Source organism: Denticeps clupeoides, chromosome 13 (genome assembly GCF_900700375.1).
Source record: "Denticeps clupeoides chromosome 13, fDenClu1.1, whole genome shotgun sequence".
NCBI lineage: Eukaryota > Metazoa > Chordata > Actinopteri > Clupeiformes > Denticipitidae > Denticeps > Denticeps clupeoides.
The window spans coordinates 7,537,702-7,565,606 of record NC_041719.1 but is presented as its reverse complement, the minus strand read 5'-3'; the positions used below and the strand labels follow the sequence as shown (position 1 = coordinate 7,565,606).

General features: G+C 44.1%; 1 protein-coding gene across 3 annotated transcripts; it reads right to left on the bottom strand.

The window, feature by feature from the left end:
- On the bottom strand, window positions 1-23,262 carry palm1a (paralemmin 1a). Of its 3 annotated transcripts, XM_029001539.1 has the most exons (9): window positions 22,747-23,262; window positions 14,116-14,161; window positions 10,619-10,699; window positions 6,242-6,369; window positions 5,504-5,612; window positions 4,905-4,926; window positions 4,551-4,616; window positions 3,046-3,177; window positions 1-2,412 (listed from the first exon to the last, which is right to left on the bottom strand). In XM_029001539.1, the coding sequence occupies exons 2-9, from the start codon at window positions 14,158-14,160 to the stop codon at window positions 1,859-1,861; spliced, it is 1,137 nt and encodes a 378-aa protein (XP_028857372.1). In that variant the 5' UTR covers window position 14,161; window positions 22,747-23,262; the 3' UTR covers window positions 1-1,858. The 3 variants fall into 3 exon arrangements, with proteins under 3 accessions (XP_028857372.1, XP_028857373.1, XP_028857374.1); XM_029001540.1 differs by lacking the exon at window positions 3,046-3,177 and having other exon boundaries at window positions 22,747-23,259; XM_029001541.1 differs by lacking the exons at window positions 3,046-3,177; window positions 4,551-4,616 and having other exon boundaries at window positions 22,747-23,255.
- Window positions 23,263-27,905: the final 4,643 nt, after the last annotated feature.

Below are 27,905 nucleotides of genomic sequence, written 5' to 3'. Positions count from 1 at the left end.
TTAAGAGTTAATGCAGTTTTTAATCCCATGTTGCAAAGAAAAAAAATACAGATTTTGGATTTCACACATGGGCTTCTGATTACATTGCATCGCTTGTCATTACATTTGTCCTACTTCATCAAACTGGCCATACTGTGACCATACTGTGACCCACCTGACTAATCATCAAGCCTCTTAGACAATCAGAATATGTCTAAATCAAACTTCATCTGTGGCAAAATATGAAGAAAGCAAGCAAGCCACAAAATAAGAACATGTCAACTCCAGTATAGCTACTGTACTCCATGTGAAGTTCTTGAGTGGTCTGCTTTTGGTCATCAGTACATATAGAAATATCGGGGTGAAATGTTGAGTTTGCATCATTTATCCTGTGGCATGTTCTTTGTCCTTCTTTTGTCAAAAAAAGGCAACAGCACCCTCAGTGAAGGCAGTGTACAAAATGTACAAAAGTGAAACCACACTGACATGCATGCGCTGCCATCTGACAGGGACAGATCTGGCCAATGGTAGATTTAGTATTAAGTGTTTGGATTAGGAATCTCATTTCAGCACAGGCTTAAGGTCATCAGATCAAGAATCAAAGCTGAAAAACGTGTTTTTTAAGCATGAGATCAGTTAAAGCACAGCAACAGCCTGTCCACATACCGCCTGCTCATTCTTAACGTGCTTCTCCAAGGCGGGGCGGGTTGAAGAAGACCAGTGTGAATGCTTACTTAATGACAGTTTATTTCTTCATTCTCAGCTTTTGGTATGTAAGACGTTCACTCACATGAATGAAAATGAAAATGTTGCTGACTGTGATGCTGGCTATCGCTCTTTGGGTTATAGTAATGTGTGTCAATAGAAATAAATGAGTTGCTGTTCCAGAAAGAAAGCAAAGGGCATGTGTGACATGACGGAGGCATATGAGACAGACTGTGAAAGTGGACGGGCGGAGACGCTACATTACAGTTCAGGCTGGCTGTGATTGGCTGGCTGGCCACTTGGCCAAAGAATTGTCCCAAAGTGGCAGCATCCACCCAACAAACACACGCATGCACAGGTACATGTACAGCCAGATGTCTGTACACACATGCACTCACACACACACACACACACACACACACACACGCGCTGTACACTGCAGCTTTGAGAGAGCTGAGGTCCCATCACATCTCAGTTATTTACGTATGACTGTTCTGTGCATCTACGGCCACTTTTTTTTCCCTTTCTTTCTGGAAAACAAAATAATGTGTTCTCTCACAGCTTGAGCAGAGATAAATATTACATTACAAGAGATGAGATGATTATTTTTCCCCCCGATGTTTTCTTTCTTTTTGAGGACAGACAGATAGCACATTGTATACCGCTGTATACCATGCTTCTGCTGAAAAACAGAAACAAAAAAAACAGAGGCTTTCCAAACTAATTACAAAAAAATCAAAATAAATATATATTTTAAAAATAAATGGCATTTCTATATATAATATAGTGATATTGAGTAGTTTCTGTCCTTGTTGAAAATTAGACCAAAAACTCATGGATGGGGATAAGAGTTGTCAAAAGCTTTAGTTGGGACAATTCTGGATCTCTGTATTCAAAATTCATAATGGACAATGTTGTCAAGGAGATACCCATCACCCAGCAGCATCTACTTTGATCGCATAAAAGTAAAAAAAAAAAATGAAAATAACACACAAGGCTGAAGAATTTTGTGGGATAGAACAAAACTGTGAGAAAAATAGAAAACACAAAGTAGGGAACAACAGGTTTCTATCAAAAGATACAGAACATTTATTTTGTTGAGTTTTTTTGTTGTTGCAGATTTTTCATATATATAATTTTTTAAACAAAAGTCATGTCCGGCAAGAGCAGCATCTCACATGATCAGGCAGCATTTGCAGGGCTGCTTCTCCTTATTGTTGAGCTCTGCTGATCCCTTTTCCGGCTCTCCTCCCTTCTCCCCAGCCGACTCAGGAGCCTTGGCCGGATCTGCCGTGCTCCCGTTGGGTGGAGCCTGTTCTTCCTTGTTCTCACTGGTAGCCCCTTTGCTTTCTCCGTCCTCGATGACCACCAGCTCAGCCTTCACTGTGCCTTCCAGGCCAAGGACCTTCTTGGTCTCATCCTCATCCTCCACGTTCTGGTAGCCCATGAACACCATGGTCACGGGGTTCTCCACGCTGGCTTCACCCACCGGTACTGACCCTGCCTCTCCACCACCCTTAGCCTCGATGCCTGTGATTTCCTTCTTTGATGTGTCATTCTCCATCTGAGCTGCCACGTTCTCGGCCACCTCTACCTTGGGGGTCCCACCTGCGCTGGCCTCACTCATTGCCTCATCAGCCTTGTGGATCAGCTCCTCAACCTCAGAAGAGCTGAGCTGGTGAACGCCATTCACGATGGTGCCGTCCATGCCGACCACCTCATGCACCACTGTAAGAAGCAGAAAGAGAGACACGGGTGTAAGGTCAATGTTAGACCAACGTTGTAAAAAGGTGTGCTGATGAAACTAGGATTCCACAGGGAGTGTGGGAGCATGGTAGGTGCGCTGGACTCTGGGGCAGTGAGGGCACAGCATCAACAAAAATGGCTGGGAAGCAGAGGCAAGCTACAACAAACCAAGCAGTGCGGTGGAGATCTTCAAGCTATTTGGAGGGTGCCTGTCACTGCATAGGGACAGCGTCTACCAAGTGATCATGAATGAACCCAAAAAGGTAAAACAAGCAGCAACCAAAAGATAAAAAACTAAAAAAGAGAGAGCTGACAGAATCATGGCCACCCTGCTGTAATACAGCATGCAGGGGAGACATCTTTACGAGAAGTGGTTCATGTCAAATCATTACATACAGTAATATGAATGATTCCGCAATTCTGTGGCCGAAGTGGTATAATGAACCACAGGAAGCTCAATTGAAGCTCACAGAGCTACAGTTCAGCCATTTTCTTGCCGATTGCAGCTGTTTTGCCTCTTCTCACAGTAACATTATTTCCCCCCAAAAAAAAAAGTTGCCACTTCTCGTAAAGCCGGCGCAGGCTCCAACTACGCGGCTTGGAAGTGGAAATCACCTTTCTGCTCATCCTCATATACCTTGACCCCATGCTGGGAGAGGTCTTTTGGCAGCAGCGTGTTGGTGGACAACACTTTAGTCGCGCCCGTGAGCCTGTCCCTTTCAATGGTGATCTCTACTGAGTACATTGCTGCGTACCAACGAGAGGAGACGTTACAGGCCTGAGGAGGCTTCACTTTCACGCACTCACACACAGACACACACACACACACACACATCCTGCTACCTCTACCATGCCTGCTACACAGTAAGAATTGCTATTTGGCATTCAATTAGGCATTTTACTTTCAAAGTTCACAAGTTTAATGATAGCTAGCGTGCTGTCATAAACTTAAATAAAACAAGAAATATAACATTTCAGTGATTTATTAAACAACATCACATCATGTATCTATTAAAGGTAAATTCTGACAATTTTCTTTTTATTTTGCCGCATGTGGAAAATGTAATTAATTGCTGTAGTTTTGACTACACACTGCTAGTTTAATGCTGCCATGACAACGCATAGGAGAGTTACAGCTATGGCACTCTTTGAGGGTTGTCATGGCAACCTCATGCTTTCCGATGACAATTTCACAGGAGACACTGTCTGCACAATAAAGCTAGTTTCTACATATAGAACCACTGCACCTCACTAAAGTTAGAGTCTGCAGAGCTGACAATCTGTGGGGACTGGGCGAGGAAAGTGAACACACAACAGATACACACAGACATACAGACTGGTGGGGACAGTGGAGGGGGAGACAGAAAAGCAGGAAAATTATGAGACAAAAACAAAGACTGTCTGTAAGTGGCTAGATAAACACAACATACACAGTATACCGAATGATGATCTATGATGCTCAGTGGAATTAATCTAAAGGCCACAAAACAATTAAAAGGCACAATGAACATGTAAAGACATGATCTTCAAAAAAATACTAATCAAATCGGAGTTAGCCAACCCAGTCCATCCTCCCACATAAATCTAAAAGTGGAGCACGATTTAACCCTGCCACCCACTACAGCAGCATACCACGTAAAATGTTTCTCGTAAAATGTTCATTTGACTCAAAATTTTTACGATAGCATATGACAGATCATGCGAAGCCACTCCTGTCGCCGACAGCAATAATGAAAACAAGGGTTCTCCGGAGAGCAGGGTAAAATGACTACTGCTTCACTTTCACTCCGCGGTGCCTCGAACAAGAAAGATTTTCCACCCTCCTTTTTAGGACTGCTAACAGGCCAGTGAAAAGCAAACGTTTAATTGAAGAGGCTCTAAGTGCCATGGAAACAGGAAAGTTGGGGCTCTAGTCCACTCATCTGAGTGGAACTGCTGATTTCAGGAAACCCCATATAATTCAATGGGTAAATTGTCCCTCTGTGTTAATCCGATAAAATCGACCACACATCATCCGTGGCATCTAGAAATATCCACAAATTACGGTTTTTGTGCATTTTGATTGTGTTTCAAAAACTATTATGCATGAAACTAGTTTACTACAGGATGAGGAGACTCACCTGCTCTCATCATTTCTGAGCCATCTCCGGATTTCTCCAGACGAGGGCTGTTGTGAACTTTGACTGCTACGATTGGCCATAGGAAAAAAGTCACGGTGTGAACAAGAAAGGATAGCAGCAGGACACAGTGGACACGTCCACCGTGATGGACAGAGAAAAGCAAGGTGACGATGCGTGATAATAATGCTGCAGTGTTCAGACACTTGCAGTTTCCCCTGTGCATATTGCTGATGACAAATCTAATGGACATAAATATTTTTTGGAAGTGTTTTAATGCACAGGAGAACCCAAAGAAGACATGTAGGAAAAAAACGTAACAAACATGGATGGAGAGTTGAACTGAAAATGTATTACCTTTTACTGAGGCTGCAGAAGTCTGAAAAAAAGAAAGATCAATTTAACCCATAATCCAATAAGTAAAGATGACATTTGCAAAAACATCATTTTAAAAGTATATCATGCTCATATTTAGAGCTAGGTTCTACAACCCCAAATCATGAGATATTAAAGACAATGGCCTCTATATTCCCCAAACAGTGTGTTTCATATCATGAAATATTATATATTACCCAACCCCAAAATGATATATAGGTAAAATAGCACTTACAGAATTGTTCTAAAAATAAAATGAGAAAGGAAAGACTCAAGATTCAAGAGATGCTGAACAACGTTCATCCATATTCACATATTCAAGGTCATAAAATGGCTGAAACAACGTTTTGACCCACTGAATGCCTGACAGTAAGCGCTGTCAGTCATTTGGCTATTGGGCATGTATGGCCACAGCTGTTCAACTGCAAATGTTACATATAGAGGTCAAACAAGCTCCTCCGAGTCTTCGGCGGCTGTGCTCTGTCTAATCGCATCTGTCCGGGGAGCCCACAGTGTCCACTGTCTGACTCCACGCCTCCCAGCACACACACATACACACTGGCCGTGGTGCTAGTGCTCACTTTGTTGTCTGGCGTCTTTGTTTCCTCCTCCTTGGTGACCTCTGAGAGGTTCTCTTTGGTGGAGGTCGCAGACACGCCAGTCTCTAGCTCTTCCAGTTCCTGTTCCAGTCTGCAACATCAACACAGCATGATGGAGAAAGCACAATTGCAGTCAATTGTCCGTGAATGACACAGTTTAGAATCTATTCTGTTTTCAGGAGGATTTTTAAAGCATTTTTATAAAGCTTCACTGCATTCAGAATGTAACCAAGAGGGCAGTGAAACCCAACAACCCCCCACAAAATCTCTATTTGCAGCCTTTCCGACACTTGCATTCGCTTGTCCACTGAGAATCCTGCGAGACTGTCGGGATTTGATTATTTCTGAGGCGTGAGAGAGAACACGCCGTCCCTCTCTCTCACTGCATCCTCTACTTTCACACTCTGCCTTGATGGTGACAATTGCTTGCTGGCACTGCTCACTCACTAGCAAGCTAGTTCTGTGCCAGTGCTCCCGTCTGAGCCTCCCCCACGGCCTGCCAGTGCTGCAAGGCAGGAACCTGATCAGGGGACGGGTCTTTGGATCACAGTCGGAGAGCACAGCGGATTAATCAGATCAGACGAGCTGTGGTCTACAAGACCAAAGCCAGATTTCGGCCTGTTCTGCCCTGTGGCTAAACAGCTGATGTAAAGATCCAGGCAAAGATAAACAAAAACATACTGGAAGGTTGTCCAACATTCAGCTTTTTAGTTGCTTTACCTGAGAATAGCCTCCTCGAGGCTTTTAGTCTTGGCTTCATCCTCCTCCAGCTGTTTCCTGGCCTCATCCTCCTCCGGTCCAGCAGAGGGCGCTCCATCAAGCAGCCATCGTTCCCTTAGTGCTTTTGACTAAATTGGGAAAAAATCAAAAGACAATTTTGTTTAGAATTATTGAGGACACTTACTGTTCTTTTTTAAACATACATTTAATAGAAACAAAATATTCTTATTAAATACTTTGTTATTTACGTAGTTGAATGTGCTGACAACAAAAACACAAAAGCTATTAACAGAAATCAAATGTATCAACCCATGGAGGTCTGGATCTGGAGTCACACTCAAAATTGAAGTGGAAAAACAAACTACAGGCTTATCCAACTTTGATGTAATGTCCTTAAAACAAGTCTAAATGAGGCTCAGTAGTGTGTGTGGCCTCCATGTGCCTGTATGACATCCCTACAATCTCTGTGCATGCCCCTGATGGTCTCCTGAGGTGCAACATGGTGTTGGTGGATGGCGGACTGTCTCCTGATATGCAACATGGCGTTGGTAGATGGAGCGAGATATGATGTTCCAGATGTGCTCAATTGGAATTCAGGTCTGGGGAATGGGCGGGCCAGACCAGAACATCAATGCCTTAATCTTGCAGGAACTGCTGACACATTCCAGCCACATGAGGTCTAGCATTGTCTTGCATTAGGAGGAACCCAAGGCCAACCGCAAGAGCATATGGTCTCATAAGGGGTCTGAGGATTTCATGTTCGTACCTAATGGCAGTCAGACTACCTCTAGTGAGCACATGGAAATCCAAAACCCAAAAGAAATGCCAACCCACATCATTACTGACCCACTACCAAACCAGTCATAATGGAGGATGTTGCAGGCAGTAGAACGTTCTTCACGGTGTCTCCAGACCCTGTCACTGCAGTGCTCAGCGTGAACCTGGCCTGTCTCCTGGTAGTGCCCCTATGCTCTGGACACTATGCGGACAGACACAGCAAACTTTCTTGCCACAGCTCGCATTGATGTGCCATCCTGGATGAGCTGCTCTACCTGAGCCACTTGTGTGGGTTGGGGATGTTGTGCTAATTGCCTATAATTTCCATCTGTTGTCTATTCCATTTGCACAACAGCATGGGAAATTGATTGTCAGTGTTGCTTCTTAAGTGGAGAGTTTTGTGTTGTTTTTTGTGTTCCCTTTAATTTTTTGAGCTGTGTATTTAAAAAGCAATCAAATTAATAAAGTTTACATACTACATATAGTTTGAATATCTGTATATATGTACAATTTAAAAGCTGTGTATATACTGATATACTGAGCCACACTTTATGAAGAAAGGCTGGAAATCATAGTTTGCTTTTTTTTTTTTTTTTTTTGCGTTCATATTTGATTATTACAATTGACATATATATGTAATATATGTAATTTTAAGGCAATGTGCAGTACCACAACAGTTAATTAAATTTCAGTGCATCAGAGCTGATAATGCACTTCCTGCTGGTCTCACTCAGAAAGACCAGACACCAGACAAACCAAGACGCTGGACCACAGATCTGCCACCCATCCCCCACCCCTCCAGCGTGCTGCACATAGCAAAGAACAGGACCCATGGAGGTCCGAGCAACCAAATATTTGACCATTTGAACCACAGCATGTCAGCAGCCCAGGAAAACAGACGCACAGTGATATGATGAAGCAATGGCCCACTGGGAACGAAAAAGAGCAAGAACAAAATCATTTAAATGTAAATGAATGCAGTATTTTTCAGATTCAGTGCAATATAGATTTTTTTTTTACCACGATTTAATAGAATAAAAAAAGGTCTGCAGGCCAGAAGCAACACAAGTACCATTATTGTATGAAACATCCCATTTTCAACTTTTGCAATTTCTACTTTTGTATCAGGAGACCTTTGATATAGGTACAGAGGATAACTGTGAGCTGCTCAAATATGCTGCAGAGTCAAGTGTTTCAATGACTACAGCAACACACCCACGCATATGCACAATGATCCCTCAACATGCCTATTTTTACACTGCCAGTGAAATGGAGTACAGGCACTGAACCCACAACCTGCAGCACAAATACATGTACGCATCAGATGCAGATGAGCACTCTGTTCATGCTGATTATGGTAATGTTCCTATTTAATTTATGCATAAATGCATGAATAAAATCTAGTTCAAAATTATTAAGGAGGAGCTGTCTATGGTTCTGATTCCTGGAGACTTAATGAAAAACAGCTAGTCTACAGATCTGTTAAAATGTTAGAATTAAAATATCTTCTACACAACTGTTAATCCGCATGCTTTATTTAATCATTCATCTTCTCTCTCCCTTGCTTTCATTTAGATTCTCCTCTCAGTTTCCTGCATTGCTGCCTCGCCCCACCCCATCCCAGGGGAAACAGTGGGGGAGTCTTTACTGGCAAAGGGCTGTAGCTGCACAGCTGATTCACACACACGCATGCACACACACATGCACACACTTCCACAGTCACACAATGTAATCCAAAATAGAAGACAAAGGCTGAGCCGCCCTCCCACAGGCTTCCTGTGTCTGATCAATTGTTTAAAAGGAGCAAAACGTTCACGTCCTGGTTAACAGAAAAAAATCCCAGTGAGCCACAAATGTCCTTTGAATGATCACAAGCCATTACTCACAACCAGCGAGAAAATATTAGATTTGTACTACAAATGCATGTTGTAATTTGCATTATATATATATATATATATATATATATGTGTGTGTGTGTGTGTGTGTATATGTATATGTATATATGTATGTGTGTGTGTGTATATATATATATATATATATATATAAAAATTTTGACAATGCATACATCTACAGCCTTTTTGTGTCTAATTGCTTAAGAGGGCATAAGAGCTGCTCTGTCCCTCAGAATCCCCACCACATCTCCTCATTAACAGTTTATTGGTGACCTGTAGCCATTTCCGTAGGGACGTGGCACTTCCTCTAATCAAGCTCCTCAAATAGAAGAGCTTGTTAGTCATATACGAGTTACGCCAGCATTCTTAGCACCGTAAGGGTCAAGCTCACACGGACATGTTTTCTGTCATGGACTCAACAGGGAGCCAAACTTGTGTCGGGGGTCTCTAGTACCAGAGAAAGAAGACATAGATCACCACGTATATCACTTCCCCTCACATTCAGACGACCGACCCGCAAACCGCAGCTCGCTCAGGCCGGCTATTCACCAGCTATTCAATCTGAGCACTTCCTCCCTCTCTCTCACCCGCTCTTTCTGTCTCTGTGCAGCTTGCTGACTGTGCATTTGGGCTCCATGGAAACTGCTAATGGGGAGAGTTTTTTTGGATCTTATCTCTGTCCGGCTCACACCGCCACAGTCAGCTAAACAACCCAGATGAGTTGCATTTGGTTTGTTCAGTCATGAGGGCGTGTGTGGGCTAAAGAAACACAATAAAATAAAATAAAAAACGAAATCACGGTTCATTTTTCATACCAAAAACAAACCTCGGCCAGAACCACATTTGTACTTGGGTGAATAAATGGATTTATTCATCTGAATATAAAGTCTTCAACATCTGCAGGGTTCTCACAAAAAAAATGGGGAGCAGATGAAAGGCGCTGAGACAACATGACACATATTTAGAAGGAGGAAATGTTTTTTCTTCCTCCACCTCCTAAAACAGGATGTCCTTTAAAGCTGTGGATGCTGGATGCTTCTTCTTCCTCTGCCCGATGACAGAAGAGCCTCCTTGGCCCCTTCTCTGAGGCTTTAGGGAGCCCCTTTCTCACACTTTTTACAGATTCTCAAGTTCAGCCAACGATGCCAAGGTGCCTGCTGCGCTCCCATCCACAGCCCCCCTCCCCCCCAAGCACGAAATCTTCCCTGAAACGTTCACGACTGTGCCTCCATCCCACCAGGAGCTGGCACATCAACACCGACCGAATCGGTGGCATAAAAGCCCCCTGCAAAAAGCATGCAGTCCTCATAAATGAACAATGAATTCAGACGGGTGATGAGAGAGCTTGTCCTCTGAATCATCACATGCGAGATGAACTGAGAACTGAGATCAAGGTTCTGCAGAGTCTTACGTCATTATTTATTTCCCGTCAACCCCAATGTTCATTAATCCCAATCATCACTGGGAAACCATTCATCTATCAACCATTTCTTATACTTTTACTTTTCCAGGCCATGAACCACCATGAAAACCAGATGAAGCACAGAAACAGTGCAAACACTGGATATCCGGCAGGCAGTGACCGTGCCCTGCTTCAAGTCGGCACTCCAGAGCTGAGAGAGATATGAGGTGTTATTGAAGGCAGGCAGGAAACAGCCTTGGACTAGGAGGGTAGGGTGATGGGAAGCCCCGCTTCGGCCAATGGTACCTTCAGGTGCTGGAGCTGCCGGCGGTCATCTTCCAGCTGCCTCCTCTTGTTCTCCATCTCTGTCTGCTTCTTCCTCTTCTCCTGCACAACAATGGGAAGAGATAGCGTGCTTAGTGATCAAAACCCAGTTTCCCTTTTCCCACATTTTCAGCCTGGGTTTACTCGAAGTATTTGATGAGGAGGATGGAGTGAAAAAGTGAAGTGATTGTGAAACACTGCAGCGCAGCACACGGTGACACAACAAAATGTGTCCTCTGCTATGAACCCATCACCCTTGGTGAGCAGTGGGCAGCCATGACGGGAGCCGGGGAGCAGCATGTGGGGACGGTGCTTTGCTCAGTGGCGCAGCCGAACCGGCACCCTTCCAATTACGGGTCCGCTTCCTTACCCGTTATCCCTAGCAGGTCTCATAAAAACGTCTACACATTTAGAAGCACATCCAGGACACCGAGGCAATCTATGGGGAAAATGCTCAGAGGACCAATTTCATAGGCTGAGTGCTCAAACAAAAGATGCAGTTGTGCTAAGATAATCAATAGCGTCTACTTGAAAGATAATTCTGTAACATTTGACCATTTCCACAGAAGATGAAAAGCTCAGGTTCAGCATGAAGCCTGTATTTCACATAACGACTCATATTTCGTATCACCTTTCCACGTCCCTGAGCTGCAGGGACTGCTGCACATATCTGAATACTTTTAATATCCCAGTGGCTACAGAGCCATGCTGTCTGCTACACTGAAAAAAGTGAATACTGTCTAAAGTAATATTTTTGCATTGCCGTAATGTGAATAAACCAAACAAACCTGCTGTCAGTAGCCCATTACTCATGAGCATAAATTAGACAAACTAATAACTAATTAAGCAAACTAATATTTAACTATATGTAACGGGAAAAACACATTAAACAGACAACAGCTACAACAGCACCTAATATTTTAGCATTGACATAATGTAAACAAACAGGTTACAGCAGGTTTGACTGGTTTGTTTACATTACATCAATGCTAAAATATTAGATGTGACAGATTACTTACATTTTTTTAAAGTTTAGCCAGTGTTCACTTTTTTCAGTGAACTAGCTTGAAGCTAATTATGACATCTATGACGTCGGCTCCATTTTTCTTCTTGGTCTCATTTGCTCTGGAAATCATCATGCAACACATTTTTGGCATGGTTGCAACTTTGGTTTTAAGACTATAGAGATATGTGCTAAGCAAATCGATGGAAAGAGCAGTGTTGTTTTTCCCCCGTGATGTGGGTGTGGCCTAAATGTGCTCTGTACCTATAATGTACTCATATATCAAACCATCATACCTCATGCATCATGATGCGTGGGTGCGCTGATCTTGCAATAAGTCATGGAAAAATTGTCAATATCATCCTTTATTATCTTATATGCATATCCAAGTCCATATCCAGCCCAACTTTCAGCAACAATACACTTGGGCTAGATGTGTAAATATTACATAAATGTTATGAGAATGTCTGAGCTTGTGTCTCACCTTGCTGACATTTGCATTTTGTTACCCCAATACAGTTAAGGACCATCATGTAAGTACCAAAATGTCAACACTAAACTGTACCGTCAACAGTGAAAGTTTTTGTCATTTTAATAAACAGCACAGCACATGGTGCACACAATGAAATGTGTCCTCTGCATTGAACCCATCACCCTTAGTAAGCAGAGGGCAGCCATGAAAGGTGCACGAGAAGCAGTGTGTGGGGACGGTACCTTCGTCAAAGGGACCTCAGTGGCAAATTGGTGGTTTGGGATTTGAACCCACAACAATTCGGTTACGAGTTCTGCTTTCTTACCTGCTAGGCCACCACTGCACCGTGAAAGCTGAACTATGTTGGAGGTACATAATTGTGAATATGATATTTAGATGAACCCTTCCAACCCTTTGACATTTTTAAGCAAGTAAGGACATTGATGGAAAGCCACCTCAGTTGCACTGCTTCTGAATTAAATTCATGGAAACCCCTTGGAGGCTTTGTAAAAGTCTCAGGACCATTCATTATGAAGATAACACACAGATTAAATAAATAAATAAAAAATTCTACCATTACAATGATAGAAAATATTTAAGCTATATCTATAATTTCACAAGCAGAACATAAACCACTTTAAACTACTGAACACAGAGTCCTGCTGAGCTGCTTTTTCTGCATGCACTTGTTCCCCTCACTTACAGTAATACATTACTCCCAATGCAGTCCTGCTCAGACAGGCCATCTTGCAGCATCAGCATCCTTTTCATTTAAGTGGTCTGGCCCAAATAGCACAGACAGGCCATACCACTTTCATATAGGAGGGGAGAACTAAATTTTACCATGAGTGTATTAGTGTAAAAAAGGAATGTGTGCACATTAAAATGAAATCCAGTCCCATGTAGGTCTGTGTAGTAGAGTTGCTACATCAGACTCTTTCATGATTATTTATGATGCACATGTGCAGTGCACATTGCAGACCTTGCGTTTGGCTGAGCCTGACAGTGGTGCAGCTTTACTGATGTAGCGAGAAAATTGAACGTTTGCCCCACACACAGTTCCTAATATGATGTCTACTATTCTTGTGCTCCTATTCATCCTGGAATAACATCTCTGATTATGTTTGTGATTATGTTTGAAGGAACATGTGTCATTTCAGGATGAACAGTAACACATGAGTATCAGATTCTACATCTTAATACTGTACTCTGTCATCACAGGACTGCAAAACCAGCAAAAACAAAATTCTTAGAAGAACAGCAGACATGACTGCAACCCTGATCAATCAGGGCTTTAGGGCATGAGTGACCTCTCATTGGTGCCTTCCCCTAATGGGCAGATGAGGGGTAAAGGGGGATGGGAGAGATGAGGGGGATGTGTGTGTGGTCGTAGGGGATGTGATGAGGACACCGCCAAAACAGTGAGGGGAACAAAAGACATTTGTGAGGGGGGCAAAAGAAAGGTCGCAATGTGCACACGTGCATGTGTGTACACTGAGGGGCCATGGCCAATTTGGGTTCATTAATGTTGCCATGAAAGTGAAAGTGAAGTGATTGTCACACGTGATACACAGCAGCACAGCGCACACAGTGAAATTTGTCCTCTGCATTTAACCCATCACCCTGAGTGAGCAGTGGGCAGCCATGACAGGCGCCCGGGGAGCAGTGTGTGGGGACGGTGCTTTGCTCAGTGGCTCCTCAGTGGTACCTTGGCAGATCTGGATTCGAACCAGCAACCTTCTGATTACAGGGCCGCTTCCTTAACCACTAGGCCACCACTGCCATCATTTAGTTATTAGTAATTAAATTTACAAGTTGCTGAAAAAGGCAAAATATCCCTGCTGAGAAGTAGTTGGCAGCAAGTGTGGGGGAAATATATGAACTCTGGTCCAATTCTGTTCTGCATGCTCAGAAAATTTGTGAAATATTGGGGTAGGAAAAAAAATATTTCCCAACATCTGTTGCGGTGTGGACTGCGCTACAGAAGAGCTGTGTGTTACTCACCGCTATGGCCTGGAGTCGCTCCTGCTGTGACAACGCCTCAGACATCCTGGGAGAGAGCGAGAGAAGTAAAAGAAAAGATGAGAGAAGAGTTCAGCACAGTGTGTGCACTCACAGTCTGAGTTGGGGCGGGAGAGGGGGGTTTCTGTTCCTTCCTCCTTCGATACTTGTTATCTACTCTGACCCACGACCTCAAGGCACATCCCAAACTGGCTGTCGCTCACTCCCCCACACACACAAAGAACCTGAACTCGGTCATCCTGCCTGGTCGGAGCATATAATATGTCACATTCCTCTCAGCTGAGTATAGTTATGAAGAGGAAACACATGCATGCGTATGCCTTCAGAGCACAGGAATCCGGACTATGTGCAAAATAGTCCCATGGCTGCTTCGTTTTCCTGGACGTGTTCTTCTTGGAAATCCGTTCAGACACACATTAAAAGAAAAATTCACCAGCCTGACTCTTCAGCATGCTGAAATGCTAGGAGTGCAGTAAAACAATGGCACAGCCAAAAGTCAAATGAAAATAAGCTTCTTATTCATCTACCAAAATGGTGCCCTGTGACAGGATATATTCAACTATTTACATTTATAGAGACATTTCTCTAATCAGACAGAGGGATAGTGTTATTTCGAAGTGGGCGTGAGGATGGTATTTGCACTCCCATTTCATTTTTGAAATGAGGAATGCAAACAGACACAAATATAAACAAGAAGAAAATCATGATTAGCGTTCTCCATAGTGCAAACACGATTATCTCTCTCTAAATCCGGCCAATGAGCTGCCCCAACAAATACTGAGCCACATTTAATAATCTCTACAACACCATATTGTCCTATGAGAGGATAAGAGCTTCAAATGAAGCTTTCCATAATCTTTGGATCATTTTTAGGTGAACATAATGGGAGGAAGATGTACTACAAGCACATAAAAACTGTATTTGTGATGAAATCGCTGTTATACAAGAATGAAATAATGTTTGACCTAGCAACATCAAACCCCACTCCTGACAAATAATGCTACTATCATCGTGTCCATCAGTGATGCATTTAGCCATATGTAGCTCCAGGGGGGACTGAACATGTAATTAGTGAATAATAGCCATCTTGGATAAGAGAATCAATAAATGCTCTGCCATTCTGATGACTGCTTCAGGCCATGGTCAAAGTAAAAATGAAGATGGATGCTTGCAAAGCAGTCAGAACTAGTAAAAAAAATAAACTTTTATAACACAGAATGGGACAAACATTATATCTTTAAGTATTATATCTTAAGTTTTTGAATGGCAGAGCGACATGATGGTTCTCAGTTGAAGATGTGTGGAGACCTCAGCTAACCCCACCGGAGTGATGACATGCAATAACAGGCCGCCACGCACATTTCCCCAAAGGTCACGAGACTGGCCAGACTCCCGAGTCCTGTCTCTATACATACAGCCGGCTCTAGGCCAAGCTGCATTGTGGTGGAAGGGACGTGGGTGAGCAGCTTCCCCAGCACGTCCATTTGTAAAATGAGGAGGCGCACCAAAAGGGACTGCAGGAATGTCTGGACTGCAGCAAGGCCCCAACCCCTCCGCTCCCCCACCACCCAGCAGCAGAACATGTGTTCCCAATCCGCCCCCCGTGAAGCCTCAGCCGGCCCGACCTAACACAAACCACCTGCAAAAATACAATGTCATTCAGGCAACTGAGCCAATCACCTACAGTGTTGAGAATGTGAGTCGCCATTGATTTGAAGGCCTACCAGTTGGTGTCTGACATTTCAGCAAATTCCCAAGGAAGCACAGAGGGACAGGTGAGACAGTCCGGAGAGACTTGGAAAAATACTGTGAAAACGTCTCTCTGGAGACCGAATACCGCAAGGGGTTTAGCTCAGAAACACTGCCATTGGTGTAGGACGTATGCTGGTGATGTGCAGAATTGGTGCTGAATTTAGTGGTGTTGCATCAGGAGGGGAAGCCGGCTGACTGTAGTATGTGTGTTTGTGTGTTTGAGTGTGTGTGTGTGTGACCAGCCACATCATACTGAAAGACTAAAACAGGACAAGGACACAGTCTGTTACTGCCGCACCACTTTTCTGAACATATCCTGTCAAGAGCAGAAAAACTCTATGGTGCATGGTGACTACGGTGTGTTAGGGCTGATATAAAGCCTAGAAGAAACCACGTTTTACCTGTAAAAAAGCTTTCCAGGGTTAGTGGGTCAAAGTGAGGCCGCAGCCATTACATAACCCGGCGTTCCTCACATGCTGCGCCCTGTATCTCTCCGGTCCTTTCATCTGAAGGCATTTTAGAGAGTCTGGGCATCGAAAGCCCTGTGTCCTCGAAAATGAAGATCATATGTCTCAGGTCATTCAGACACTAATTCCCCCACCCCCGCCCCCCCGCTGTCACATGCACATAGCATCCAGCACAAACAACAGGCAGGGCTCAGGGCTACTCAGCAGTGAAAGGGTAGCTTGTTCCATTGGCAGCGTATTGTATGAATCAGCTCTCTTCACAATAAAATACCAAATCAGTTTAGGGCACCGCAAGTGCAGCTTTTTGCTACCGGGAGCGCCCTGCCTCCTGGCCATTGTGGCCGAAAATGGCAGCAGTGGTTCCAGTGGCCGGGAGAACGCTGGTGTCTGAGCAGGAATTCGAAACGTTTCTATCTGTTTAGAGGGGGCATGGGTTTCAAAGGGCAGCGAGACCCCCTCCCTCCTCCCCCCCACTCAGGGAGGATTATGGGAAGCCACTGTAGCAACTCTGATAGTATGGGCCAGAGTTGAGGAGGCGTATCCGACAAAGAACAGCTGCCAACTGTCATACTGTGCTGTCTCTCGATCAAAGTAAAATATTAAACCGCTGCTTTTCAGGGAAGCTCTGTTTTTTTCAGTGAAACCTTAATTTAAAAAAAAAAAAAAACAGGGAGGAATGGCACCTTTCACCTGTATCTGAAAAGCAATTCTCAGACGTGTTCACTTTCACTAAAGGCCTGACACAGTTACCAATACAGAGATTCAGTCCCTTTGTTCAAGGACGAGGACATGTTGAGATTTTAAATGTTCAAGTCTTATACTTTCCTATATCTGATTTTTATGTGATGCTAGAGGAACCACATATCTCTTTCTAAAAAAATATTTTTTACCTTAATAAATGGAGAGAAGCTTTTCAACTTCACATTGTTGACTGTATTGCGAGCAATGTGATAAAATAATAATAATTATAATGATTATGCTTGCCTTGCTACAGTCATCAAAACAAGCAAATTCTTGGCAAATTCCACTTAAATATACAAATTAATTTATTGCAATGAAACCATCTGTAATCTAGATTTAAGCAAATCATTCAGCTAACCAGATGCCTTAATCCAATAAAACCAGCTATCTGCTGATATGGACCTGACAACATTAGCCAAAAGATATTTTAATAAAATGTAGAGCTCGTTATGTGTAGAGTTCTGTATTCTGCCGACACTTCGTGACACAGCCCAAAATTGTGCAGAATGACAAACCTAAGGAATGACTTCTGTATCCAGACAAAATCACATCAGCCATGCATATTGAAGCAAAACAGATGGTTTTCCACTTCAACTCTGAGCAGTCTAGCTTCTCTCTGCTGGCCAGTCTCCCTGCACATTGTATTCTGTCCATTCGCCCTGTTAGCTTGTTTCATGCTCTTCACTCAGACGCCCAAGTTTCATTGCCTGGGCACTCGGTCAAAGCAGCACAGAATATAAATGTTGCTGATGCTGAAAGGAGGAATACAAATTGTGAAGCATGAAGAGCTATGAAGATCATATCATGTTGTTCACAAGCCAATTTTTCAGGTCTGGGTCATGGCAAGAGCTATGCAAATGCAGGCGTGAATAGCATTAAAGAAAAAGAGCATGGGTAGAGACTGGAGCCCCAGGACTGACAAAAAAAAAGCAATAATCGTTTAGCAAAGCACCCTATCATCTGGCACATTTAAAAATGCCCCTGTAAACTGCAAATTTAATATTTCCTGAACACTCAGCATGTCGATATGATCTATGCACCATACCTCTCAATGCATTACGCTTACACGTTCGTTAAGATGATTTCAGACGTCATGCATTATAGATGACTTAAAATGATTTACATCTACATTTATGGGATTTAGTATACGCCCTTGTCCAAAGCGACTCTCAATCAGTAGTTACAGGAAAAGTCCCCATGGAACAATTCAGGGTTAAGCGTCTTGCTCATGGACACAATGGTAGTGAGTGAGGTTCGAAACAGTGACTTTGTGTTCTTCTGGTTCATAGGCGAGTGTGTTACCACCTAGGCCACAACCACCTGCTATGCAACCAATGTTTATTTCTTGCTGGTAACAATATGGCCACTTAACCCACAAAAAGTGAATGTGAAGTGACTGCGTTGATAGCCTGAATCACTTCAATCATCTTTCTTTGTAATAGTTCTACATATTATAATTCCTAATCTGCAAGCAATTAGTTAACATCTTTAATCAATTGACGGGGGCCAAAGTGGATATATTAGGATCAGTGAAGCAGAAATGCTCATGTGAGAAATATAACTACGGCATTAAAGCTCTTCTTATATTACAACCGCACAACATTCCTCGACCCCTATTTAACTGCGCCCAAACAGGTGGCATACCACCTAAAAAAAGGCGGCAAGAGCCCGAGCAGTCATATTCACTCAGTGGTCTGTGCTCCCTCCTGTCTCTTCCTCTCCAAGCCCTCAGCGGCGCCGGGGACAATGGCGTGCACTGTGGCCTAGCCACATCAGCTTAATGAGCCATGCCATGATTATGAGTCTGCGGATAAATAATCACAGCTTCATAAAAGCAGAGGAAATGTCAGCACTGGGCAGTTCGGAACCCACACAACATCATCATAAGCTTCATGATGAGACGATGGAAGAGACCACAACACTGCCTCGATCTAGGCCAAGATTTTGTTGAAACCTGCCATTTGAACAGGAAGTGGGATTGCTGCCTATAGCAACATTACCCTGGTATATACTAATGTAATTCTATTTCATGCCATCCTGTTTCTGCTGAAGGAAGTGGGCAAGACTAAGCTAAAGCTGATGATGTAATCATCACAGGCATGATGGTCAACACTGCAGATGGTTTTAAATGCAATGGGGCAGATAAAATGTTCCCATTCTTAAAGAATGGGAGTGAATTAGACTTATTTATATGATGTAAATAATGACAATGAGAAGGGTGCAGTGTTGTATTTTATTTTTGTTGTATATTCTCATGTCCTTCTTATATAAGTAGACATAATGATGGAAGGGCATAAGAGAACGTGAAAAGAACAAATTTCTAGAGAAAAGCATGTTCATGGCTAAAATTTGAGCCCCACCTCCAGTTACATTCAGTTGCCTTTACATCAGGTGGGAAAAAGAGAGCTTTTCACAGGGCTCTCAGAAGATAGCATTTATCTCGGAGTGCCGACCCGATCTATCACTGGGGTGCCCTGTTTAATCTCAGATGCTTTGACGGGTCCTCGAGCCAGCATGGAGACTGATGGTCCGGCCTCATCGTGATATTGCACATGACCATCCAGGCATGTGCTCGCCTTGAGGCACTACTGCAAAGTGGCCTTTCCTGTGGTAGAATAATGGTTCTGTCGCTTCCCCTCACATAATTAGGTTAGGATCCATAACTGGATCCAGCAGAGGCTGCTCTGCATACATTTGCTTACCAGTATAAATGTTTTTTTTTAATCCAACAACAACATTTGAAACTTTTGGGGTGAACTTGGTTACACAGACAATAGAAACGGACTCCATTTTCAAACTGCCAATGTAGTACGGTGTTAATGTAGTTAACTGTCCAAAAATAGTAGAATAGTAAAGAAAAGGCTTCAGTTTGCTAAGACTTTGGAGCTATGTAAAAAGGTAATGAGGTCTGGATAGGTCCAGATTCACCCTGTTCGTGCATAATGGATGCATCAGGGCAAGAAGGAAAATCCATGAAATGACACTCACATCATGCACAGTCCCTACTGTGCATTGTGGAGGCAGGGTTAGGATCTGGGATTCTTCAATTGGTCTGGTCTGGGTTAAGCAATATTATGTGGCAATAAAATGAAGCCAGCTGACTACCTGAATATTCTGAAGGATCATGCTTTTCCATCAATGGCTTTTTTCCATGGCCCAGGCACATTTCAAGACAACAAAGCTGTGATTCATCTTACTCTAACTGTGAAGAATAGTTCAGGAAGCACGAGGCCTCATTTTCACACATGGATTGGCCACCACAATCCTAAAGTTAATCCCATTGAAAATCTTTAAGGATGTGCTGGAGAAGACTTGGGGTTTAACTCAACACAAATTCCCAGTAAAAAAATCATGCAACAAATGGATTCAACAAAAATGAAAACCGTTTTTTCCCACAGTGTTGCAAAGCTATGTTTCAGATAACATTTTACTTACGATTAACGTAAGTATAACAAAATATAGGAATGTAAAAACAATCCTATTCAAATTTATAGACGTCCATATCTATATTTGTCCTAATCTATTTATTATAACATGATATATTTAATAAAACAAAATGCATGTAAAATATATGAAGACATTCTCAATTCAAACATAGTGTCTTGGGGACTGCAAAGAGTTGGATTTAGAGCAAAACCCATTTGGCACTTATTCATCAGAATTATTTCATGATAATCTGCAATCATCTCCATACCTGAAGCCTCCTCAGTGGTCTAATAGTCCAGGTAGGTTGCTGAAACGTGCATGTCTTTTACATCTGAAGCACCTGAGCTCCAGTCTGGATGACCACACGGCACTATAACTTAGAGCCAGAGGCAGCCGCTCCCTTTAGAGGTGCTGGGCGCTTGTATAAAAGGCTCTGCTGAGATCAACATCTTTTTGTCTTGCGTTCTGTGAAGCTGCTTTTCAAAGGCCACCAAAAAAAAAAAAAAAAACGTGAGAGAATGCTGTTAGTTTCTATGGAAACTCCCCCTCTGCCAAATGGCATCCAGCTGAGCGGCAGGTATCTTTTTTTTTTTTTTAAAGGAATATTTTGTCAGGTTAGCCCATCTTAAACCTGGGCAGCTCGGGACCTAAACGACTGCATGCAATAAATTTAATGAGCTCATGTTTTTTCGAAGGAAGCCTTTCTATGCAAAAAAGACGGCGCAAACAGCCCCGTGGCCTGCCGATGCCCCGGAGGGCACATGTGGCAAGAATCAACACTTCACAAAGAGGAGCCTGGACAGATTAGTGTGGGGCTGAAAGAGCAGCCAAGGTGTTTGTCTTCTGAGTGGGGCCGGTGAAACCTGAACAAAAGCTTCTTGCCATTTAGCATCCACAATTACAACATTTACATGCTGCAGCAAATTGTGCATGTTGTTCAGGTTTAATTACTATGCATTGGAATATATGATTCTGGGGAAAAATAATTCCCATTATGCAGGAGGTGCTAGGATGGTGAAAGTATAAATGGGCTTGGCAAAGTACAGGAAGAATGGCAGCCATTCTTCACCCTCTCTGGGTGACAGGAAGAAAGACGCTGCCAGCACCCAGAGAATCAGGCCTCAGAGAGGAGCTGCCGCCTGCGGACTAACCTAGAGAAACACGGAAAAATAAATGTCAGGTCACTCCTGTCCCCAAGGAGTTATTCCGAAATTCCAAATTGACCGTCCAAACCAGGTGACGCTTGTCTCCCTTTTAATGCCTGGGAAGCCTCCCATCCCACCCAGAGGCCACAGCCTAGTGAATAGACCTCTAGTGTTAAACGGGACAGGGGAGACGTGGGGTTGGATTACTGCGTAGGAACACAAACACACACAGAGGTACACTAACAATGCACAGATGACATGTTGGAACGATGTGAATCCCTGTACCCCTGAGCTGCAGGGCATCCTGCTTTATTCCGATCCCATGAGAGGTGTGACGGAAGCCCACCGCAGGCCTTTCCCAAGTAGATGACCCTCGCTAGATATTGCTCGGGGGAATGTGAACACAACAGTCTTTTACTGCAGCTTCTTCTTAAAAAAAAAAAAAAAAAAAAGATTAAAATCAATTTGCTCTAATATCATTGCTAGCGCGGAACGGGCATCGTGGGTCCCTCCAATCCAGCCATGTTGGAACAGCCCACCCCGAACAGCCCGTCCACGCACACGCACACGCACGCCCACCGCTGGGCGCCCGGGTCGTTCTAATACGTGTTTATTCTAACAGGGGTGCAGCAGCGCCCCACCCCCGTCCCGTCCGCGCAAACACGCTTCTGCTCTCCAAAAGATTAAATGTACATAACGCGCACGGTACGGTAGATCGATCCGGAAGGAGACGAACCTCGGAGGCAAGCGTGATCGATCAAAGGCCCCCCACGCGATTTTCCTTTTAAATAACAATAATTGAACTTGCGTTATAAAAATTAACAATAAATGAATGCATAAATAATACATAACACAACATTATCTTCGCCGCATCGCCTGTCGTCCCTTGCGCGTATTTGGTCCGTGACGATTGTTCCTGCTATAATAACTGAAAAAACGGTAACACCGAGTCGCGGCGTGGTAATGGTCAGCGATGATGAGGTTTATGCAGGTGTGGCAGCCCCCCCACACCCCCCTCCACACCACCGAACGCCGCACCGAAGCCACGCGCCGGTGCGCACACGGCGCGACCGCCGACTTACTCGCCAACGTCCCGGTTCCCCGCCGCTGCCGTCTGCGCTGCGATCGGAGCGTTCGGTCGCTCGGTCCTGTCGGGTCGGTTCCCTCTGGCCCGAATGCCCGGCAGGCTGCGCGGCGTGGCTCCCCCCACAGCCCCCTGCTCCTGCGCGTCCCTCCCTCGCACGAACGAGGCGCTGCCGACAGCTGGATCCGCCAGATGTGACCCCGCGGCGCCAAGACGAACGGACGGCGACGATCTGGCCTCTGTTGCCTTTTTTTTTTTAAATTCTCCTGCGTGCTGGCGGATTTTTGCGGTCCCGGACCTGTTATCCAGTGAACGCCGGTTTTGGGGAGCTGGTGGGCCCGGAGAGATGAGGGGAGCGCAGACGACCTCGTGTGGCGCAACGCGGAATAAATCCTAGATAGCTCTCGATCTGAACAGACAAGGTTGTTGTACGTCATGTAAGCAATGGCTACGAAGCACGTCCAAAGTCGTCCTCGACACAAAAGTCGGAACAATCTCGTTTTCCTTTTACACAGACTCACATATGTGTGTGTATGTGTAGGATTAAATATGATTCATTTTTTGTGGGAGGGGTGGACCCTGCGTTTTAAAGGACAGGGACGTTCTCTGCCATGGTGCACTTCTCCATCTAGTGGAGCTTTTGTAGGAGCATTACGATTGACTGAACTGACTGAGGAGTTCTTCTTTCACGCTTTCTGTGTCATGGTAAGAAAGTAGCAGCAATTCTCGTCTTTTTCGTTGTTTTCCGGCCAACAGATGGTGTCCGAAACCTCCCTTTGTGGTGAAGAGAGTGCCTCACTCGCAATGCCTTGCTGCAGATCTGAAGAATCGGATTAAATAACATGGATTTGTACAATGTTTTGAGCTAAAACAGGGGAAAAAAGTCAGAAAAAGATACACTGTCCTTTCACTGCATGCTTAACCACATCAAGCTGCGGTGGACGGGAAGGAGTTAAAGCCGAATGGGGTCTCGAAAGCGGCACTGGGCACACGCTGCAGGCGATTACAAAGCCAGCAAGGGCACTGGGTGTTTGAATTGACACCGGATCCGTTCCAGCACCCACCGCAGCATGTGCAGAGCATGCCGCCAGGCGGCGCGGTGTTCGGCCTCCCCACTGCTGGGCTGGGGGGAATGGGGAGGGGCTTTAATGGCTACTGGAACAATAGTGGCTGCAGCAAATCCATGCTCCAGTACCTCTTCCCGGGAATGTCCTCGCCGCTCGGATTTGAGCAGGATCTGCGGGAGCGACTTTAAATCTTGCGCTCTTCAGCAGGGGACCCTGAAGAGGTTTTCGTGGTTCTCCCTTCCTGACCCTCTTCCAGCAGCTGCGGTTTTACAATGATTCTTTTACATCTTGAGCGCAGCACCCAAGTTGGCATGGCAGTTGCCATGGTAACTTGACATGTCTCCATTTGTTCCGATCAATGTGAATGTTCACAGCAAACCTGCCAGCACACTGAATGCATGTGTGTGTGTGTCCATGAGGTGGTGGGCCGTCACATGAAAACAGAGATACAGACAAAGGCAAGGGTGGAACCATGCAGAAAGGGAGAAAGCGCAGGAGGTGCCATCAAGCTCCAGTGCAGAAACCTTATTCCTGATCTCAGGTTTTGGTTCATGAAAAATGCACATGGCGGTCCATTTGGTCCATTTTTCAGAATGTGAAAAAGGTCTCTGATCTTCACAGCTGCTGGCCAGAAGAAGCTCCACACATTAACGCCCATGCTGCAGTGAGCCTTGGCTGCCTGGTAACTGTCCTCCCATGCAATCCAATGCAAACCCTGCCTGACACTCAAAGGGTGAGCAGGTGCGGATTAGAACCCGAGAGGCAGGAGCCGAAGGCAGTTCGCCCACCGCCCAGGTATTCTGGCTCCATCAGGGAGGCCTGTCAGCTGTCCGTGGAAGCAGATCAGAGGAACGCTCGGCCCGCAGAGTTGTGCTGAAGGTGGTGCTTTCTCTCAGCCTCCACCTCCATCTCCCTTTTCTCTCTCATCTTTCCCTACCAGTCTGATGTGGGGGCAAGATGATAATACTGTAAAGTTTTCGGTGAAACCACAGTGAATCTAAAAAGCAGCTACAATACAACTGAGGCTGGAAATCTTGTTACATAAATGTAGCTGGAACAATGGTTCACATGCACAACCATCCAGTGGTTCAAACCTTTAAAACACATAATTGCTCAAAAACATAGCTTCTTAATGAAAGTGAGTGTCATTGTGAAACACCATGAACCATCACCCTTGGTGAGCAGTGGGCGGCCATGACAGGCACCCGGGGAGCAGTGTGTGGGGACGGTGCTTTGCTCAGTAGCACCTCAGTGGTTCGGGATTTGAACCAGGAACCTTCTGATTACGGGTGCGTTTTTTTTTTACCTGCTAGGGCCACCACTGTCCACTCAAGGGACTTAATGGAGAATCTCCTAAAATGCCAGTCATTAATCATAGCCTAGCACCATCACAACACAGAGACATACCACTCGTCTTTGTACTCACCTCAGTGCATATTGACCTGGTTGCTGTGGACCTGTTCCTAAAGCCAATATTGTGAGAACTTAGCATGTGTTGAACAAGAAAAGTTGGGTTGCATTATTGTCTGCACTTGGCGTACAGCAGCCGTTCAGTGAACTGTCGCCACTCGGTTCAATAAGGCTGCATTGGGAAATTTGTTTGGTGGAGCAGGCCTTGACACAGCAAGTGGATCTTGCACCCGGAGATCAAAAGAAATAAGGACTTAATTAAACCCCTTGAAAAATTCATCAGGCTGAACAAATTGCAAGAGAGCAGAACATGCGGCCGAGGCATGAACAACAAGCTCGGCCTGATTGGGATTAGCCCTGAAGGAGTGACCTAGTACCACTTAATGCTGCGTTTAAAGTAATAAACTGAGAAATCTTAGATGGGTTTCGCTTGGCTTGCAGTGTAATTAAAATGGACATCTGTCTCTTCCAATCGCGGATGCTCAGGTCTGGTGAGATTCTCATGAGAAAACTGTGGGATTTTCTGAATAAACAGTGGTGTGCCAATATTTATTCAAGACAAACATCATTCTGCAACCATTTTATTCTACAGAGAGCATTGCTTCAGTCATACTGTGTCGGTTGCTGTGATGCTTAATACGCTGTCGGGGCCTTTTTGAAGAGCCACTCTCATCCTTGGAGTATTTTGCAGAAGATACAGGCCTCGTCTCAGTTCTTAAATAACTTTCTGAAGTCTTCATAATTGGTTTTACATTTTTTGGATTTAGTAATGCTTATCTCTCTCTTGCACATGCTACACTAGTCTTTCAAGATAATTGTGAAAATATTATAGAATATTGTTATTATATGTTATATTGTCTTATAGGCCTTTAATGCAATTACAAATAGAATCAAATGATTTTTGTGATGTATGTGGGTGCCCGGCTCTGCACACGCTGCAGCATGAGTCTCTCACTCACACACACAAGTACATTGACCTGAATACTGATCAGAGGACACACCCCTGAACACACACTAATCACCTGTCTTCATAGCCATGTGGCTCCCATAAGGGCTTCCAAACTTCATCTGAACTTCCATGGTAACACGTTACCTATTTTGACAAGTAAAGAACAGTGTAAGGGTAAATAAAGGGCGTGTCCGATATCTGTGCTTGGGTCCTTCACTTCCGCTCCTCCCCTGGGCATCACAATGCATTTTCTATTACCAGCATCCATTTACGAATCTTGCTCACCTACATAGTTCAAAGATTTCCTGGAATTCAGTGGGAATGTGACAATGACGACGAGTGAGGGGGGTGGACACCAGTGAGACAGCTGTGAAACGCCAGTTAGATGCAGCCTTCCAACCAAAAACAATCAAATGTTCACTCAAGCAAGTGAGAGAATGTGTGTGTATCTGTGCTTCCCCCACACAATCCTCATTTAAATGATAAATTGCTTCACACTCTGGGCTCTCACTGCTTAGACACTGTCGTCATAGCAACAGAAACGGCTGCATGTGCCTAGAGGAGACCACCAAACAAATACATAAATAAATGCATAAATCGATAAATAAATAAATAAATAATAAGCAACATGGTGTGCACCATGTTGCCCTCCTCTCTGACCTGTTTCTCTTAAACATACAACACACAATGCATGCAAAAGGTATCAGAACAGTTCACAGTTTCCCCCATGTTGTTTTGTTTTTGCAGTTTTTACTTTTGATCATTGTTATCATTCTGTGGAGATTACATTGACAAATGGAGTTTGTTTGACAAAATGGCCCATTCAGAATTGATAGGGATATGTCCAAATTATCCTATTTGTGTGCGCAGGAGTACAGTGATGTGTAAAAATTGATAATTTAAAAACTTTTTTTTTACACTATAAGACATGAATCCAAATGTACAAAATTACATGACACATAACAGATATTAGGTGACATGGAAATATTACAAATACAGCCTGCCTGGGAGTCAGATATGCAACTTTTTGTATTTATGCCATTGCATAAAACTTTTTAACAACTGTGCACAGTATGGCATCTTAAAACACGTAGGTCTTACTTTAAAACTTGCACATGCACACACATATCAGGAAGAAATAGAAAATAAGGCAGCCACTGGGCCAAAACTGAACTGAAACAACTTGAACATAATTTTGCCCACTGTTCCTTTTGCCCAATAAATATGAAAGAATACACAACATTTCCACAAAGATTAACTGTGTGTCGGGCTTAATAAATGCCATAAAACCATTATATGTATCATACTAATCAACAACAACAACATTTATTTCTTATATAGCCCAAAATCACATACAGTATGTCTCAATGGGCTTTGACAGGCCCTACAGTTGACACCCCCCACACTTGACCCTTCTGCACACAAGGAAAACTCCACAAAAAAAAAAAAAACTCTAGGAGAGAGAAAAAAAAGAAAGGAAGAAACGTTGGGAAGGAGTGATACAGAGAGGGACCCCCTGGGGCAGTGGTGGCCTAGTGGTTAAGGAAGTGGCCCCGTAATCAGAAGGTTGCTGGTTCGAATCCCAATCTGCCAAGTTACCACTGAGGTGCCACTGAGCAAAGCACCGTCCCCACACACTGCTCCCCGGGCGCCTGTCATGGCTGCCCACTGCTCACTCAGGGTGATGGGTTAAATGCAGAGGACAAATTTCACTGTGTGCACTGTGTGCTG